The 18,671-nt window shown below is 39.4% G+C and overlaps 1 protein-coding gene across 1 annotated transcript in view; it reads left to right on the top strand.

Annotated features, from left to right (window-relative positions):
- PLCE1 (phospholipase C epsilon 1) overlaps positions 1-18,662 on the top strand; it is a 137,695-nt gene extending 119,033 nt beyond the window's left edge. Inside the window, exons 21-33 of the mRNA XM_041415282.1 lie at positions 1,279-1,403; positions 2,018-2,135; positions 6,288-6,419; positions 7,534-7,824; positions 8,591-8,754; positions 9,656-9,917; positions 10,801-10,919; positions 11,965-12,093; positions 12,825-13,034; positions 14,848-15,009; positions 15,162-15,380; positions 16,110-16,311; positions 17,416-18,662. Of these exons, the coding sequence (XP_041271216.1) occupies positions 1,279-1,403; positions 2,018-2,135; positions 6,288-6,419; positions 7,534-7,824; positions 8,591-8,754; positions 9,656-9,917; positions 10,801-10,919; positions 11,965-12,093; positions 12,825-13,034; positions 14,848-15,009; positions 15,162-15,380; positions 16,110-16,280 (2,102 nt within the window). The 3' untranslated portion in view covers positions 16,281-16,311; positions 17,416-18,662. The remainder of the gene's footprint in view (positions 1-1,278; positions 1,404-2,017; positions 2,136-6,287; positions 6,420-7,533; positions 7,825-8,590; positions 8,755-9,655; positions 9,918-10,800; positions 10,920-11,964; positions 12,094-12,824; positions 13,035-14,847; positions 15,010-15,161; positions 15,381-16,109; positions 16,312-17,415) is intronic.
- Positions 18,663-18,671: the final 9 nt, after the last annotated feature.

The following is an 18,671-nucleotide window of genomic DNA, read 5'->3' as shown; positions in this document are numbered from 1 at the left end:
AAGTTGGCCTAGCTGGCTACTTGAGCATACTCTTTGTGAGCAACAGGGTGGAGATGCTGTAGATGTAAATTGCAGTGAAAACTCAAATCTTTGCTAACAGATTTGCCAAGAAAATTTTGCAAACTGATTGCAGTAAGTGACTTTTTAGCACTGTTCTAGTTAAGAGAAGGTTTGAAAAATCTGAAGCTAGTAAGAAACACACCTTCCAGTATGTGAAGGAATCTGCAGCATGGTTTACTACTTTATTACAATGATTATTCTTTGAAGTCTTTAATTATCTTAATATTTTGTTAAAATTAATCTAAATAATGGTCTGTAAATTTCTAAAAGAGATTCAGTTTTATTTTTCTTACCAATACATTTTTTTTGTGTAAGGCTAATAGTTTTACAACTGACACTTACTTTTCATTTCTCTGACTCTAAATCTTAATTCCCTTTACTCTTATTCCCTCTCTGACTCGTTTCCCTGTAGCTGATGTCCTTAATGCTTCTCCTGCTCCTAACAGCCAGGAAGGTAAAAGCCACTTGGTTGAGCATTTTAACTGCATGAAATCAGCACTGCATCTTCAGCCTGTTCAGTGTGACAGTGTGAATATATAGTTTCTACTTCATATTATAAATGCAAGCAGATATTCTTGTATGGCATTGTTAACTGGGCAGGAACTGTTAGAAGCCTGCATGTGTGACACTTGTTATGCATAAAAAGAATATGGTCAAAGCATCAGGATTATCAGGAATAAATTGAAACCATTCCTTTTGTGACAACTGCAGCATTTTGGTCCAGAATTACCACATCATTATTAGGCATACTGTTCTCTGAAAAATATGTAGCTTTGAAGAGGTATTTCTACAGATGTAAAAAATATTTGTGCATGGTGAAAGTAAGGGGAGGAAAGCCAAAAATCGCTGTACAAAATGTTTACATATTTGATGGGCTTAATTGTGCTTTGGTCTTTGGCATTTTTTTTTTTCATTCAGGAATATCAGTTGTTTTCAGATGGCAAACTTAATTAATTAGATTGTTTGGTTTTAAAGATCTTCTGAGCACAAAAGGATGGGCTTTAAAGGAAAGGCTGTGTCTTAACCAAACCCAGGCATTAAATTTTTAAATAGAAGGTTACTACTAGAGGATGATGCTCTGACCAGTAAATGCATTATTTTAGCGTCTGATTATTCGTATAAGATTCACAACACTGTCCACAAGTATTGTTAATTCAAATTAAATTTCCGGTTCAAATTGTTTGGCTTTATGTTTATGAAAATCCCGTTAATTTTTAGATAATATTCTTGAAGATCGACCTGAGAATAAATTATCAAGTGATAAACTGCAGTTTGAATACAATGAAGAGACTGCCAAACGACTAAAGAAGGCTGATTGTGCTACTTACAATAATAAAGGAAAGGTAGTTCTGCTTTTTCCCTCTTTCTTCTCAGCTGCACTTTTATATATAACCAGGTTCAAACAGTTTAGGTAACTGAGACATCAGATAGCAAATGCACTTCAATGAAGAGAAACAATAGGAAGCATGGAAAGACACCAGAGAAAATAGCCAAAGTAGAACAAATGCTCAATATACTGTTCAAGAAAAGTCCTCAGAGGTTATAGTATATATAGGCTGCTTGGCTGAAAATTAATATTGATGGAACTGATTTCATCTGAATCTTCAGCATCTTTATGCTACAAAATAAGTTTAAAATACCACACTAAAATATCAGATAATCAAGCATCTCTTATTAAATCATCTGAAAAAAGAACCAGTGTATTGTAGATTCTTCTCAACATGGATGTGTTTTGTCTCAATGTTTGCAGAACTGACTGAATAGGGTTTTTACACATTACTGCAGAATCAGTAACAGGTATTGATCAGAAATGTGCACGTGGGAGGGAGATTTGTTAGGTAAGAAGAGAAATCATATGGGAAGAAAGAGGTGAAATATTTCAAAGACATAAGTAAGATACGCAAGAGTTTTTCTATATTCAGTAATATTATTAAATGTTCCTGGTGTTATCACTCAGGTTTATGACATGGAGCTGGGTGAAGAATTCTATCTTCCGCAGAATAAGAAGGAAAGCAGACAAATAGCCCCAGAGCTATCAGATCTTGTCATTTACTGTCAAGCTGTAAAGTTCCCAGGTAAGTGCACTGCCCTGTTTTATTGCTTTAAGCTTTCTAATTCCTGGAGACATTATGTTTATGTTTTGAATTAGTTTGAAGTAGTCGAGGAGGTTTGTTCTTCATGATTTGGTAGTCTCCATAATAGCAGCTCCTGGCTGAGAAGTGGTGTTCATAAATTATGTGAATTCATACTGTTTGTCATATTAAAATGTTTACAAAAGTGAAATTTGCCAGTCTTCACAACTTAGATAACTGCTTCACTGCCAAATGCCAGATGACAGAAAGCTTTATCTTAAGAGCTCTGAGTTTCCATGTAAGGACTTACTGAATTAAGAAGGAAAATATTCTTAAGGCCTTGAAGGTAGAGTGTGTCACATTTCTTTAAGTGACCTGTGTTTAGTGTGTTCACCTTTGCCTATAGCTGCATTTTCTGTTCTTTCCCAAGTGGACAGCAGAGGAGCCATTTGCAAGGGTAAAGCACCTTTTCATAGGGTGGGTGAGGGCAGCTGCTTGCACACTCTAACTCATGGAAGCAGTTAAGGAAATCAGAGAATCTTCTTCTGTACAGTAGGAAGAATAACTTTTGCAGAGAAAAAGAGAGGGAGTAACTGAAGAGATCACTAACAGGCACTTGTTCAGTACTGAAATATGAGGTTGGGTATATTTTGGCTCATACTATGTACATAAATACTTTTAAATTGAGAATTTATTGTTTATTGATATGTTTAATGTTTTGAATGAAAAATCTGTTCTTTAGTGGAATGGTTCTCTGTGGAAAAGTTAGCAATTCTGCCAAATCATGATCTTACACAAACAGAACTATAATCAGATTAGGGAAGCTAACCAAACATAAAATAGTGTCAAATAGGCAAGATAAACATGCTGAAAAATGGACAGACATTCTTTTATAACTTTAAAAATTGTAGGTGTCACTTTTAAAAATAATGCCTTCTAAATATCCAAATCTGATACTCTTTTTAATGAAAGCTGCAATGAGATATCTTTCAAGTAAAATATTTTCTTTTAAAGAAAGGTATTCAAGATTAAATGGGGATAGTTTGGGTTGTTCCAAGCATTTTGACACATAAAAAATTCTGATGGTCTAAGAAAAGTTAGAAGTATTTAATTTTTAATGTAATACTGGTTATTAAAGAAATATCTTCTTTCCTTCTCAGATTTTTTCCTCTTGCTTTAAAGGGATCATGAATAGAACAATTAAGAATATTATCTCCTTTCACAAATGAACACATAAAACTGTAGAAATTACTTTTCCAACAAATTTTGTCTCCTTTGAGAAAAATACTGCCTCCTCTGAGGGAATTTAGGCTTGCATGACCACCATGCCACTGCCTGGGTTCCTCTGCTCAGCTGGAGGGCACAGATGTGGTGCAGTGCCCTACCCAGTATTGCCCATGAATGATGGGAACAAGGCTGCTCGATCCATGGCTGTGCAGCTCTAGTGCCTGTGTTCCTAACCAGCTCAGAAAATGCAGGAGTTTTGGAAATAGGGAGGGTAGAATTCATGTCAGTGTCTGATTAATGGTGCAAATACTTTATTTCTTCTGTCTTAATATAATTTTGTTCTGTGTTTACATTTGCCTACGTCCCTGAATGTTAATCACTGATTTGTGACTATAAAAAAGGACAAGGACCATAATGTTCACTTACCCTAACCTGCTGGGTAACACAGACTTCCCTAAGTGTTCCCTGGTCAAAACAGAATTTGTCATGTGGAGAAAATAACATTTCTTGTTTATAAAACCTCTGGTAACAAGGAACCCACCATGGCTCTTGTTGCTTCTGTGCCCTTTGACCTTACAGTCCTTGCTTAACTTGAATTCCAGTATGTTGGATATTGCACCATTTTCTGAAAGGCTGGAAGTATGTTCTCCTGGGTCACCCAAGCTGAGGGCAGTGGAGCACCCCTGAGCACTGCTGCTGGCACATGGCTCATCACCTTGGTACTGAGATCCTTACAGAATGAGTAGAAAAACTGAGTACATAAGAGCAGGATTTGCACACTCAAGTGGAGGGAGCAGGGAGCCATCTGCGCTCACCAGCATGAAATTGTCACCATCTCCATCATTTCAGATTATCTGCCCCTATAGAATCACTTCACAAGAAATTAAAGTGAACATAAAAAGGGGCACCCTGCATATAAAAATGCTGTAAATTCCCTTTTAAGGTCTGCAAACCTGCAGACTTTCTGTTGGTCAGAAACACATGGTGAGAAGGTGGCAATTACAGTTTAACCTTTTAGTTAGTATGGTGAGAGGGAGAAGGGCAGGGAAGCTTGCAGTCCTCTGGATTAAGTCCAGAAGCAGAAAGCACTGTGCTTATATTTAACACATGAGATGGGCACTAAATTCTGTAACTCGAAGAATATGGCACTGGGGTTCTAGGGAAACACAAAACATTGACACTGTGGTAGTACAATAGGATTTATGTACAGTATGGTGGGATCTGAGCTGATCCTACTTTGACCAGAGAGTTGGACCAGATGACTTCCATATCCTTGTCCACCTCTATTATTTTGTGATTTGATGATTCTGTGAATTGATAAAGCTATATTTTGAAGTCAAGTTTAAATTTGAGTGGAAAATGGAGCTTGTCTGTGGGAAGAGGTGTGTAACATGTAAAGCATGGCAGAGACTGAAAGGAAGCTGCCAGCAGCAGTGTGCCCCTGGCCATGACGCTGGGTTGTCAGCCCTGGGGCTCTGCACTGCACTCCGGTGATTTATGAGGTTAGTTTGTTTCCTCAGTGACTGTCTCCACAACAGGACTTTGAAACTGGATCTTACTTGCCAAATCCATTTGATCCATTGAAAACTGGGTTTAAACGGTGCTGGAAGCAGACAGTGCATAACTCCTCATTCTTCTAGTCAGTTCATATTCCTTGATCCCAGTTTCTACCATCTTCTGTGGTTTATGTGTATGCTTTGGCCCAAAGAGACAATACATCTCCAACGTGGAAAACATTTATGTATGTTCTGAATTTTACTAATCCAAGCAGTTCCATTGCAACTGTGTGCATAATTTTAGTAAGTACATGTACACATGCCTTGAAGATTGAGAGCTGAAAATTTGCAGCTGTGGGCAGACTTCAGTCACAAGAGGCCAATGCATCCTCTTTGTGATTTACATTTGTATTTGAAATATTAGTATTAAATCCAGAGCTGTCTTTAGGCAGGTGTGAAATGTGGAAAGTTTTAGAAGTAGCAGTTAGGCACATAACACTGTATTTGCTTTGTTACATTCTATATCACAAATACATCTGTGTATTTACAGTGAGGGTAATACTCTCTGCTGTGGGTGTCAGAATAATTATTGTGCACTTTAATTTTGATATGCTTTGTGCTCTCTCAAGCCTACAGAAAGAAATTGTCCTTAAGTGGGATTAAGTCTGTTTACTTCACCAGGATTCAGGTCATGACTTTTAATAATAGTTATACTAGAACTTTCCAGCTCCACTCTAGTACGTATTGGCCATTAAGTATGCAATGGATTTTGCACAGCTGACTGTACTTACCAACACTGAAATACAAATACAGAAGAAGAGGACTCTGAAAACATTTTTTGAAGTTAAACTGTTTAACCAAGAGCATTTGGACATATATTTATTATATTGTATCTTTAAATCATAATCTTGCATTTATTTAATTATGTAGGTATCGTAACATAGATGAATTCCATTATATTCACTACTGTGCAGATTTATGGCTTCTGTAGAAAAGATTTTTATTTTTTTAAATTATTCCTAGGGTGAATACATTGGGACTGTTACTGCAGATTTTTTTAATATCAGTTTGGACCATTTAGTAATTTGAGAGAAAGCCTTTAACTTCTTCAAGCCAAAAAGTAAAATGGAGAAAAGTTATATCACAGAGAGAGAATTGTATATTGTTTTGTTTCATATGGGTTTCTCTATACATTATATAAATGCATACATATATGCATTATACATAAAACCATACGTAATATATACATATATAAAAGTGTGTATTTATTTAAAGATGTTAAAATTAAATTGTGGAGAAAAATACACTGCTTGTCCTGTGTGCTATATAACAGAAGTATTCATGCCTTTGAAAATAATGTAAAATATGGTGGAAAATGTCTTGCCCTCTTGGTCATGTTTTTGGCTCATTTATTTTACATTTATGGGAACAGGCTTGTCAACTCTAAACCCATCTGGCTCTAGCAGAGGAAAAGAAAGAAAAAGCAGGAAGTCCATTTTTGGCAACAATCCTGGCAGGCTGAGCCCTGGGGAGTCAGCTGCTCTTGCCAAAGCATCTGGAAAAGGTAAAGTTAGCATCTTCTTTCACCAGTCACGTGGAATGACACTGTAATCCAACACATGTACCAGACCAAGTTGTTAAAGATCAAATACTTTGCAATGTGTAAAACGTTAAACTTTGGAATGGTTTTCATTAGCACAGCAGCTATTACAGTACCACTATTACAACTGTAGTGGTGAGTGTGGAATATTAGGATTACTTGATCAGAAATATGATGACCCTAATTCATAAACAATTCAAAACTAATGTACATTTTAAGTACCTGAAAGTTCATATTTTTTAAGATGTAAGTGAATATTTTCAAAGTACAAATGAAAGCCGGGACTGTTGGGCTGGTCCAGAAAAGAATTTTTATTGTCTGAAATAGAATTCAGCGGCCTGAAATTCAGCCAAGTCCAAATGCTTAATTCTGCAAATTAGATTCTGCAGGTGATTCAGTTTGTGAACCTGGAAATTCTGCCTCTGCCTGTGAACAGTTGTAAAGAAATACAAAGAAAGTACAGGAAAGGTTCTGGAGCAGAAATAAGACCCAGATCTCCTGCCTTTCAAGTGACTGCCATAAAGAGATATTTTGAACTCATTTTCTAGCCCAGAGAGGGTTGTATTTCTTGCAGCCCAAGGGCATGACTGCAGCAGACAGGAGAGATTTCCTTCTAGAGGCCAGTGTCCTAAAAGTGAGGAAGTGTGGTGCCTAATTCTAAAGCATATTAGTATTTTGCTGCCTTTTCCCCCTAACTTTTGCAGTCTCTGTAGACTATCTGGAAAGTTAGCACATGGCTTTTAGTCTTGCCTCTCTTCCTCATGTGAAATGTATAAATAAGAAGGAAATTTTATTCCTTAATTTATTCAGGCAAATGCCAATTAGGTATATATTTATGAAAGTGTTAGTTAGCACATCTAATCATGGTATTATTTCAATACTTGGACATTGTGTTTACTCTCATGGATTCTCTTACTGTGTGAGAAGGACTGTGACACTTGCCCTGAGTAGTGTCATTTTTCAGGATCACCTTTTTCTACCATAACCAAAGCGCACTCACATACTCCACTAGAAAACATTGCATTTTTGGAGCCTCTGGACCTGCAGCTGTACCTAGAGGTCACCGTTTATTTTCCAGGTCCTTTTGATGCGATGCGGCAGACCTGGGAAGATCCTTGCTCTCCTTACAGCTCTCCAGCCTCCCTCAGTGCCATCATAAGGACTCCCAAGTGCTACCACATCTCGTCCCTGAACGAGAACGCTGCCAAGCGGCTCTGCAGGCGCTATTCCCAGAAGCTGATCCAGCACACCACCTGCCAGCTCCTGAGGACCTACCCCGCTGCCACGCGCATCGACTCCTCCAACCCCCACCCGCTGATCTTCTGGCTCCACGGGGTGCAGCTCGTGGCTCTGAACTACCAAACAGACGGTAAGGCTACACAAACCCACGTTTTAATACGTTGGAAATGTGATAGGAGGTCTTAAGTCGTGAATTTGTATTTTCCCTGTTTACTTTTCCCGGCTCTCCCAAGGGGACCTTCCTGTACCTGCATCCCAGCCACAAGCAGGTTCATCCCACAACAGTCTGGTCCTTGAGAGCAGTGACCTGAGAGTCCAGGAGCTTTATGCCAATGCACCAGGTACCCTGATAACCCAGAGGTGCCTGGACAGCAACGCTTCCATTTTTGTTTTATTTCTGAAGGTTGTTTTTTTTCTCCCAGTTCAAGTAACTGTTATCCCTTTCTGATAATTTCAAATAAAAAGGTACTGAACTATTTTTCACTTAGAAGTGCTACTTTAGATTCTGGTCTAATGTTGATCAAAACATTTTTTGAATATTTGCTATCCTGTCTTGTGTTCCTTCACATTTTCCGTGGGGGATCCATTAGGTCATCTACAGTGCTCTTTCATTATGCAGTTCAGGGCACGTTCCTGGAAGCTTCCCAGAGAACTGTTGTAGGCAAGCCCTACAGCTCAATAAAGACAATGGAAAGGAAAAGAATGAACTATTCTTAGAGTTTTGTGTAATTACTGGATAGATTGGACACATAAATCACAGATAGTTCTGAAAACCAAATAGTACATAACTAAATTGATTTTTAAAAAGATACTTAAAACATGACTTTGTCTTCACTGTTACAGTTTTTCCACTGTACCATTGCTCTCTGTCAGTTTTGGCTGCCTTAATTTCACAGATCTTCCACTGCAACTCAACGCAGCAATGTTTGAGGCCAACGGTGGGTGTGGATATGTCCTGAAACCCCCAGTTCTGTGGGATAAAAACTGCTCAATGTACCAGCATTTTTGTCCATTGGAAAGAGACCTTGATAATAAGGAGCCAGCTATATATTCTTTAACAGTAAGTACATGAAAAGGGAATTTCATACAGGCAAACAGATAGAAGTAGACAATATGCAACTACAGTCTTTAACCAGCATTACAGTCACACTCCTAAATGAAAAGACTGAATCTTTAAAGTTTGCTTCCAAAGCGACATTCAGCCTAACTAACAGAAATTGGAGAGGAAAGGAGCAAAGATTTGTCTTTATGTCATTGTATTGGCTGATTTATATCCGTAGTTACTTCCCCTGTTTCCTTCACAGTATTTGTTGAAACTCAGTCCTGAAAGCATTTTCCCTGGGACTACACAATTCTGTAAAATTACACATGTGCCTTGATGTTCTACACATTTGTGAACACTTGGAAAGCTGCACAAAAAGCCATTATGAAAAGCTGTACTGAAATCTTGAAAAAATATTTTTTGAAAGTCATATAACAAGGTATATAATTCATGGATTTTTGGCCAAGAAAATGTACTTTCAGAAGCTAGTCCTTTCCAGGAAATGTGTCAGAAAAGTGAAATTCATAAGAATCAAAATTTTCCCAGCTGTGGTAATTGCACACTTAATTCTTGTGTTGTGTATGCCAAAGCAAGCCAGAGCTCAGTGCCATCACCCCAGAGCGATGGAGAAGAAAATGTGATCCTTTTTGACTACATTACTGGTACATTCATTCTGGATTAATGTTCAGATGCCTTGAACAGTTGTATAGTGTGTTTTTTCAGAGGAAAGTTACCACAGCAGTGGTGTTGGGGATGTGGGAGGGTTGAGGGAGCTCTGCTTTTGAACTTACTGCCCTGGCAATCACAAAAGTGAGTGTTGTAAAACTGCGCTTAGGGGCGTGCCGAGCAGCATTTAGCTCAGGATGATGACAGCAGAGGGATTACTCCGCTAATTATTCTCTGTGCTCCTCGGCTGCAGATCGTGTCCGGCCAGAACGTTTGCCCCAGCAACAGCACGGGCAGCCCCTGCATCGAGATCGACGTGCTGGGGATGCCCCTGGACAGCTGCCACTTCCGCACGAAGCCCATCCACCGCAACACGCTCAACCCCATGTGGAACGAGCAGTTCCTTTTCCGCGTTCACTTCGAAGATCTGGTCTTTCTCCGCTTTGCGGTTGTTGAAAATAACTGCTCAGCTGTAACAGCTCAGAGGATCATTCCCCTGAAAGCGCTGAAGAGAGGTACGGTATAGCTCGTGCTGCCACCCTAAGCCAGAATGGTCCGGCAGGTTCCTGGGTTGAATCCTTCCAGAGGGAAATTTTTAATCAGTTGCATTTTTCTAGAGGAGACAGGGAGCAAATACCAGACAGCACACCACGGCCTGGCAGTACAGTGCTGATCTGAGACTCCAGGGAGCTGGCAGCCGCCCCAGTGGCTTGTAGAAAGTCCGAAGCTGTGCTCTTGTGGAGGCTGGGCCATGTGGTACACACCTGCTCCCACACTGAGGGTGCTCCTGAGCTGTGTTCTCCAGGAGACTGGCTGCTCCCTTAGGAAGTTTGGAGGGGTTTCACTCCTGCCTTGTCCTTTGCCCAAGAAACTGCTGCAACAGCTGATCACTGTGCAGAGGAAAATTGCATTTCTCACAGCCATGGCTGGAGGGGAGTCGGAGAAAGGGTGAAAAAAAGGGAGAGATCAGGAAACATCACTGTGAAACATCACTGGGGGAGAGAGTTTCCATGTTGCCAGTAGCTCTTTTACACTTGCTTTGTGCCACTTCAATGTCACCCAACTGTCTGGGTTGGCATGTGAGGAGATTTGATCATACACATACGTTTTCCAATGAGAATTTGACCTTGCTTCATTCATGTTCTGATGTTCAGATATTTTATGTATGACTATATTGAATATTATGGTAAAACAAAGGCAGGTTGTCTATGAGCCACTCAGCAGTAGGATTTGTGTTACCCTGTTGTACAGAGTGTTAATGCAGTGTTATTAGAGTGCTTCAAATCCTACCTGTGTGGCAAAGTGTAGCTATAAAAACAGTAAAATTGAGTTTTCCATTTATGAGACTTGTGTCCTAGGATGTGGCAAAGTATTTACAGAAGGATTTTTCCTCTTTAGGCTACAGACATGTTCAGCTCCATAACCTACACAATGAAACATTAGAAATTTCCAGTTTGTTCATAAACAGTCGGAGAATGGAAGAAAGTCCCTCTGGAAACACTCTGGCATCATCTATGGTAATTTTTTGTTTTTGTTTGTGTGTGTGAATTACCTTTTTTTTTTTTTTTTTTTTTTTGCTTTGGTGAAAGTAAGATCATCCCACCTGGATAAAACTGTGGGCAGGTAAATCTTTTCGAAGTCTGGCTCCTCTGCTGTATTTAGGTATAGAACAAGAAATGTGCTCCTCAACTGGGGGAATGTGGATGAGCAGTCAGGTTCAGTGCAGCCTCATGCATTCCTTCATGCATGAATTGTAAACAAAGCATTTGAGACCAAAAAAAAAGGGAAGATGCAAATTACCAACAAGTTTGAAATAATGACAGTAAAATTGATTTCTTACAATCAAAAAGATTACAAGAAAAGATGAACTCTGTAGTTCCATAAATACATACAGATTTATATATGTGTGTGCACATCCATGTTTATATGTGCAGATATGTATACATATGTACAGGTGTCTGTATATCTAAAAATATGCATGCATAGATGTGATTTTTGTTTAAAAGCCCTCACTGTTAGGTTACCTGGGTTACTTGTGTTTTTGCAACTTTAGACATGTATTTTATAATTTTGCTGACTCCTTAAGTGTCAGCTCCTTCTGAGCTCCTGTGTGCAGCAGATGTGTTGCAGATACTGCCTCCTGTGAGTACATGCCAAACTGGTATCTTGGTGAATTACTAGGGTAGAAAGGAAGAACAAAGTGTTTGGAGGTTAAAACAAAGTTATAGCTTTTTGTCCAGTAATCTGTGTGCTGAATCCAAATATTTGAGCTCAGCCAGAATGGGGAATGAGTGCTGGAGGTTGGCCCTTTGTCCAGTGGTAGTTTATGTATTCCCTCTGGAAAACTTCCTTTTTCCCTTCAGCTTCAAGATACGATGGAGGCTTTTGGAGGGGTTGTTGGGGTTTTTAGATGCCTCGATCCGTAATGGAAGGAAGAGCTGTGTATGAACTGAACAGCTTTGCTTTGTCACTGCCCTCACAACTTGTGTTTCTTTTAAGCAACCTAGAAATAACATGCCTGTGTAAAAACGTCCAGTAACCTGTTGAATGTTGTCTGAACAGTTGTTTAGCGTGGGAGAAAGGAAAGCTGCCGTGACTTACAAAGTGACAGTTCATGGAATTCCAGGCCCAGAGCCTTTCACTGTTTTCAGTGTAAGTGCAGGGACCACGGCTGCACAGCTGCTCCATCAGGTGAGCTTCCTGCTGAACTGCAGACTCTTCATTGCCAGAATCCACACTAACATCCTGCTGGACCTCTGTCTCCCTGCACTTCTCACACACAGGGTCGTTGTAGTTCATTCATCACAGCAAGGGTGCTGTTAGAAATGCATTGCTGTGGAATTAATTACACAGCAAACACAGAATATAAGCAGTGGAATTTTCCCAATCTTGGCTTCAGAGAATGAGTTTATAATCTTAGAACATATTTCCTATTAGAATTTTAATATTTGAGCATATTCAGATGAGAAAAACAATCTCTCTAGTCAATGGGTGCAGTGGGTTCTCCTTACACCAAAGGCAAACATTTCTGCACAGTTCTTTGAACAGAGAGTAAAAGTTAGAGGGCTAAGTTCATGAGTAGAAAAACCAGTTAACTCAGCAGGGATTGTTATTCTAGCAGTGGGAAAAGACTGTACTGTCCTGGGATTATGAATAAATTTTCTGGCCAGCCAAAAGGGACCGAAATAAGCTTAAATAGTACTGCCTTGTCTGGAACAGTTGAACTGCTTGGCTGGGCTAAAGAGAACAGGACATTACCCTGGAGTAAAATATCTGAATAATAAATAGCACATCAGAAATCCTGCCTGCACTGTCAGAATAGTTACTGATTCTTAAAGCATCCTTATTCATTCTCATTTATAACTACTAATTATGCAGTGTTTATATTTAGCATTCTAATTGTTGTGTGTTGTCTGTCTTAGCTCTTGGCTACCATAAAAGGCACCGAGTCATGCACTGCTGACTATTTTCTGATGGAAGAGAAAAGTTTTATATCAAAAGAAAAGAGTGAATGCAGAAAGCCACCATTCCAGAGAGTGATTGGTCCTGAAGAAGGGCTAGTGCAGCTTTTAAACAGTTGGTTCCCAGAAGAAGGATATGTTGGAAGAATTATCTTTAAAACTCGAGAGGAAGTAAGTCTGTTTTAGATAAATTATTATTTACAAAAGTAGCTAAAAATAGCTCATAGGATCATGAAACAAAAGGGTGCAGTATTTGTTTCTCTGCTTGGTGAGTAATGTCAATGCTGTGTGCGTTATTTAAAAACAAACTTAACTCTTGAGTGAGCAGCACAGATTTATACACCTGTGTGACACCAGCTGGACCTCCCTGAGCTCCAGTATCAGCTGTGTGGTGTTTATTCATTATGGCTCAGTCACCAGTTCAGTGACTCTGTTTGGAGTGATAGTTCTAATTTAATGCAAATCTAGATTATGCCATGATAGGAAATTAATATAAAAATAATAGTTAATACCACAGATAGCAGAACTCCAGAAAACTACCATCACTTTAGCTGGCAGCAATTTATCCTCTGTCTAGAAAAATTAGAAAAAAAATTAATATTAAAGAATAAACCTAAAAGGATGATTAAATTATCAATTATAGGCTAAAATAATGAAATAGGTGATTTCTTTTAATTTAAAGGAGGAAGATTGCCTCAGTTTACACTATGAGCAAAGCATCTACAGCTTAAAATATGCTAGTGCCCAGGCTGGTGAGACAGAGACAAAAAACGCAGGAGAAAGACACTTAATGATCCCATTTTCAGAGGCACTTTCTTTGGTCAGTTAGGCAAATAAAAATGCTTGCTTAGTACACAGATTTTGCATATATATATATATGTATATATATATGTGTGTGTGTACATGTATGTGACAGAGGTGCTCTGATATACTTCAAACTGAAAAAAAATGTATTTTTGGTTATTTTGACAGAACTTTTGATAAAGCTTCAATTTGACAAATTGCTATTATTTTACACAAGTCCACATTTTGGTTTCCTTTATATCTAATCTTTGGAACAAAAATGGAAAGGTAGAAATTTGTTTGTGGAAATAGTAGCCTACTGAATTCCACTGACTGCAGCACCTGCCTCTGTCAGTGTATGCTGCCACATGTGTCCTGCCAAGCCCCATTCCTTCAGAAAATGGGTAAAAATCTGCCTTAGCATGTATGAAAATTATGCTGTTGTTCTTTCCTGTTATGTGAGTACCTCAAAGCATGATTCATAATTTTGAGCCTTTCTGCAGGCAGGCAGCACCTCAGAGCTTGGAATGAAGCTGCAAATCAGAATGGAAAAACAAGGAGCATGTCCAGTGACAGGGTGCAATACACAGCCCATATTTACAGCTTATGAATCCAAGCTGTGTTCCAGATGTTCCAGTGCTCTGGACAGAAATGCATTCTCTGAGAGAAGGTTCAAGGAGGAATAGTCTAAAATCTGCAGTAGTCATTGAAAAGAGAGAGAGAAACACGCAGCCTTCCTCTTGCTCCACACCACAGGAAAATGTTCACTCAGATTCTGGCTCTCTAAATTCTTTTGGCTTTAGTGCAGGGACGGGAAGGAAAAGAACCCTTTCTACCATCTCCCATTGTACTGGCACCATTACATGACAAAACATCATTTTATATACATAAGGGAATGATTTCAGGGACCATTTTTGTGAAATGTGATGCTGTGCTAACACCTCCATTCTTCACCTACTATGAAAGGCATTTCAGGTATCGATTTTAGAAAACACAGGTATTTACTAGCATTATTATTGTTATTACTAGCAATAGTGATACTAGCAATAGTGGGTTGTCAAACCTTTCTTATAATGCATTTAACAAAATGGAGCTGAGGCAACCGCAGTCTCCAATTTCCATGTAATAAAACCCTTGTGTGACCACCAGCTATTAGTTACCTCTCTTAAGTAAATGAATTTGTCTATCATTTTCTCTGTAGAATTTAAATGAGAGAAATGTCTTTCAAGAAGCAAAGGAAGAAGCAGCCATCAGCTCTGAGGATGACAGCTTCTTTGTTCAGGTGCATGATGTCTCCCCAGAGCAACCACGCACCGTGATCAAAGCTCCACGCCTCAGCACGGCTCAGGATGTCATACAGCAGGTAAGGGCGTGTGCCCACCTCAGCATGTGGGCTGGAAGCTGGTTTCAAACAAGCTACAGTGGGATTTGTTCTCAGCACTAACTGAGGAATTGGTTTGGTAACCTGAATCTGAGGGAATGCCTTTTTTGTTTTGTTTTTGTGTTTTTAAACAGACTCTCTGCAAAGCCAAATACTCCTACAGCATTTTGAGCAATCCAAACCCAAGTGATTATGTGCTCTTGGAAGAGGTGACTAAAGAGCCAGCAAACAAAAAGTCTTCAACATCTAAACCATCTCAGAGGATTCTCTCTGATCAAGAGTGTGTGTTTCAGGCCCAAAGCAAGTGGAAGGGAGCAGGAAAATTTATCCTTAAGCTCAAGGAACAGGTTCAGGTAAAAGATGCAATACTTTGCAGCAGATGTTACAGATGGTGTGTGATCAGCTTAATGGGAACCTGCTTTCCATGCAAGGCAGACACAGCTGGCATGAAGGCAGGTGGAGAAGACAGACTACAGAAAAAAGCAATTTTCCTCTTTTCTCTGAACCTCCCTTACATACTCGTTTGCAAAACTGCATCAGTTACATTCAGCAATACGATTCCCTCACAGCCTGCAAATCCAGAGCAGCCTTCATCTGCTACCAGCTTTCTGTTTCTCAAAACCTTCTGGCTGTGCATGCCATGTTCCCTGTCATAATAAAGGACCATTCAAATGGGCAGAACTTAAAAGCCACTGGAATAAAGTCCCCTTTATTCCTGGCCAGTGAAAAAGTCGTTCTGTTGCTTTATCTCAGGCTTTAAAAAATGGCAAGAATGAAGTACATGCCTGCTGGGAGAAGGAGCTGCGTTCTCCTTCCCAGCAAACACCACCAACCCACAGCTGCTGTTGCTGTAAAGTAACTCTGTTATAAGCACAGATTACCACATTTGCTAACAATGCATAATTTTAAATTAATTTATTCAGAACAATCAGAAGGAAGCGCCTGGATGAAAGCACAGCCGTACTGAATTCCTAAAGGGAGGCCTGCTCAGCAGCATGTCAGGTGTTTTCATACTCATTCCTTATTTCCCAGCGAACAAGCAGCTGTTAAACCACCTCTGTGATCTTTTTTAATTTTTCCAGGCAGCACGAGATGACAAGAGGAAAGGCATCTCCTTCACCAGTGAACTGAAGAAGCTGACCAAGTCAAGTAAGCAGTACCGGGGCTTGGTGTCGCCCGCGCTGCCGGACGGTCCCCAGGCCAGGGAGGACAGAGCCGCCTGCGCCTTGGCCTTCAGTGACATCATGGAATAGCCCAGCCGCTGCCGCGGCAGGGGCTGCTCAGGTATGAGGCACCGAGCCCAGGCCTGGGCAGGCTTTCAGTGCAGCATCCTCAGAGGATTCCTGCTTCCAAGCTGTAGCTGAGCAAAGCAAGGGAGGTACAAGGACTGCCAGAATGATCCATAAAAGCCTCATACGCTGGTGTGTGAGGCACGATGACATCAGGAAGGTCTCCGAGTGACCCAGAATGGTGCAGTTTCACCCACTTTCTCTGTCCATTTAACCCAAAATGTTGCATCCCAGTTGATTTTGCAGTACTCATTTTTATCAACAATTGTGCTTAAATAGCAATGTTCTGTTGCTCTTTTGCTCTGGGCCACAGCAAATGGAAGTGAGCAGTAGAGCTTTTATTGTTTTTTATTATGTCCAGATAATAAAATCATAAGGATTGGTGATCTCTTTTTTAGCTAGCACAAGTTTATAGTGTTAATTTCTGTCTCTGGAAATTTTGGCAGAAATGTTTAAACATTTACACTACCCTTTCTGTATCTCTTCAGTTTCTTCCATCTTGCTTGACTTCAAACAACTGAAATACACAGCAAAGACTGTCCCATTTACATGGAGATAGTGAGTGCCACTTGCCCAGCGCTGTACACTAACCAGACACTTGCACAGTGCTACTGCAGCACTGTGACAGCAGCTGGGAAGTTGCAGCTCACTGCAAATAAAAAAGAAATCTTTTTCAGTGTCGAGTATCCCACCTCACAGATGGCCAATTTAAGATTAGTTTTTTCCTGCATACATCTAATTATTAAAGCAGTATTTGACATGCACTGTAATGCTGCTGCTAAGTCACTAAATTAACAGAATTCAATCACTTCTGTGATTTCATTTGTTGTTCATCTTGTTTTCATTTGCAAGGTATTTCAAATAGGAAGGGATTAATTTTATAGCTTATTTCCAGGCTGCTATAAACCCCCTAATGTATTAGAACAATCTGAATTCAAGGAAAGCAAAGTAAATTTTGGGAAAATCAGAGTCACTTTCCCCTTTCTGCATTTGGTTGGGTTTTTGTTTTGCTGGGGCTTTGTTGTGTTTTCTTGGGGTTTTTCTCCTCTTTTTTTCTGAAAGCCCAATGTGGAATTTACATGACTGAATCCTTCTGCAGTGCCTTTGAAGGATCCTGCTGTGGACTGAACTGGTCGGAATTGTGTGCCCTGTGCTACAGATGCTTAATCCAGGCAATGCTGCTGGATTAACATCCAGACTCTGGGAATCCTAAATGGGATACTGTAGATGGGAAAGATGCCTGTCAGCTCTTGGAAGATTCCTCTCTTCCTGTTTCTTCACATCTGCAGAGTCTCCATAGGCGGATGGAGAAGTTTTCTTGGACTGTATGTTGTAAACAAACACGTGTCATCACCCTCCCCTTTTTAAACAAAAGATAATTTTAGCTTGTTGCCTCTAAGGAATCAGAAGGCAGAGAAGCAGAGTGGTTTTTTATGTGTATTATATTAAAATAACGCACTTTTACCGACGATTACTGTTAAACACTGTGTTAAGTGATTGTAAAGAGATTTAAATATACTGTAACTTCCTTTGCATATCTGTTTAACTTCGGTGAATATACACGAAACACTCAAAATTATTTATGGTTCATCTACATTAACAAAATAATGTACAATAGCTGAGTACTCCTTACTGGTAGTGAGACCTTGGCAAGGAACAACATTTTCTTCTTATAAATTTTAGTTTTCCAGGCTTGTGTTTAAAGAAAGAATATTTATTATCATGTTTCAAGGTACATGCCATTGTATAGTATATTTATCATATACTACTTTTTAGAAAATGCAGATTTTTTTTATCTTTCTCTGGATTTAGAGAAAAAAAATATTAGAACTTTTCTGGTTCTTTCTTTTCAGCACAAGATGTTTAATACCCAGTACTGACCAAATTCAAAACAATGCATTAATAAGTGTAATTAACATTTCAAAATTTTGAATTCAAACCACATTTTTCCATGTAGTCAGGAACTGTCTTTTTACTTGTCTGTTAAACCCAGAGAGTATAAAGAACTTTACACTCTAACTCTTGACAATTCTGTTTACATAGAAACACTGTTGTGAAGTTTTACGTGTGCTGAATTCATCTTTTGTTATCTAAGTTAGTTATGGTAGTCTCTTTTTTTTTCCTCCATGGGAGTTATTGATGTTTTTAGTTGTTTAAAATAATCCATTACAGGGGCACAAATTAAACAGCTGCTGCCATCAGCCATCCCTTTGATCTCCCACAAGAAATGTGTCTGTGGGGAACAAACTGCTCTGCACGTGTTTTTGTTTCACTAGAGGAAAGAAGTTACAGGCAGTGGTCTCATGACAGCTAATGCACCCCCCCCACCATCATGAATTTAAATAAAATAAAGTT

Source organism: Onychostruthus taczanowskii, unplaced genomic scaffold, assembly GCF_017590055.1.
Source record: "Onychostruthus taczanowskii isolate IOZ18803 unplaced genomic scaffold, ASM1759005v1 scaffold5, whole genome shotgun sequence".
NCBI classification, from domain to species: domain Eukaryota; kingdom Metazoa; phylum Chordata; class Aves; order Passeriformes; family Passeridae; genus Onychostruthus; species Onychostruthus taczanowskii.
This window is presented reverse-complemented; position numbering and strand designations above follow the sequence as displayed.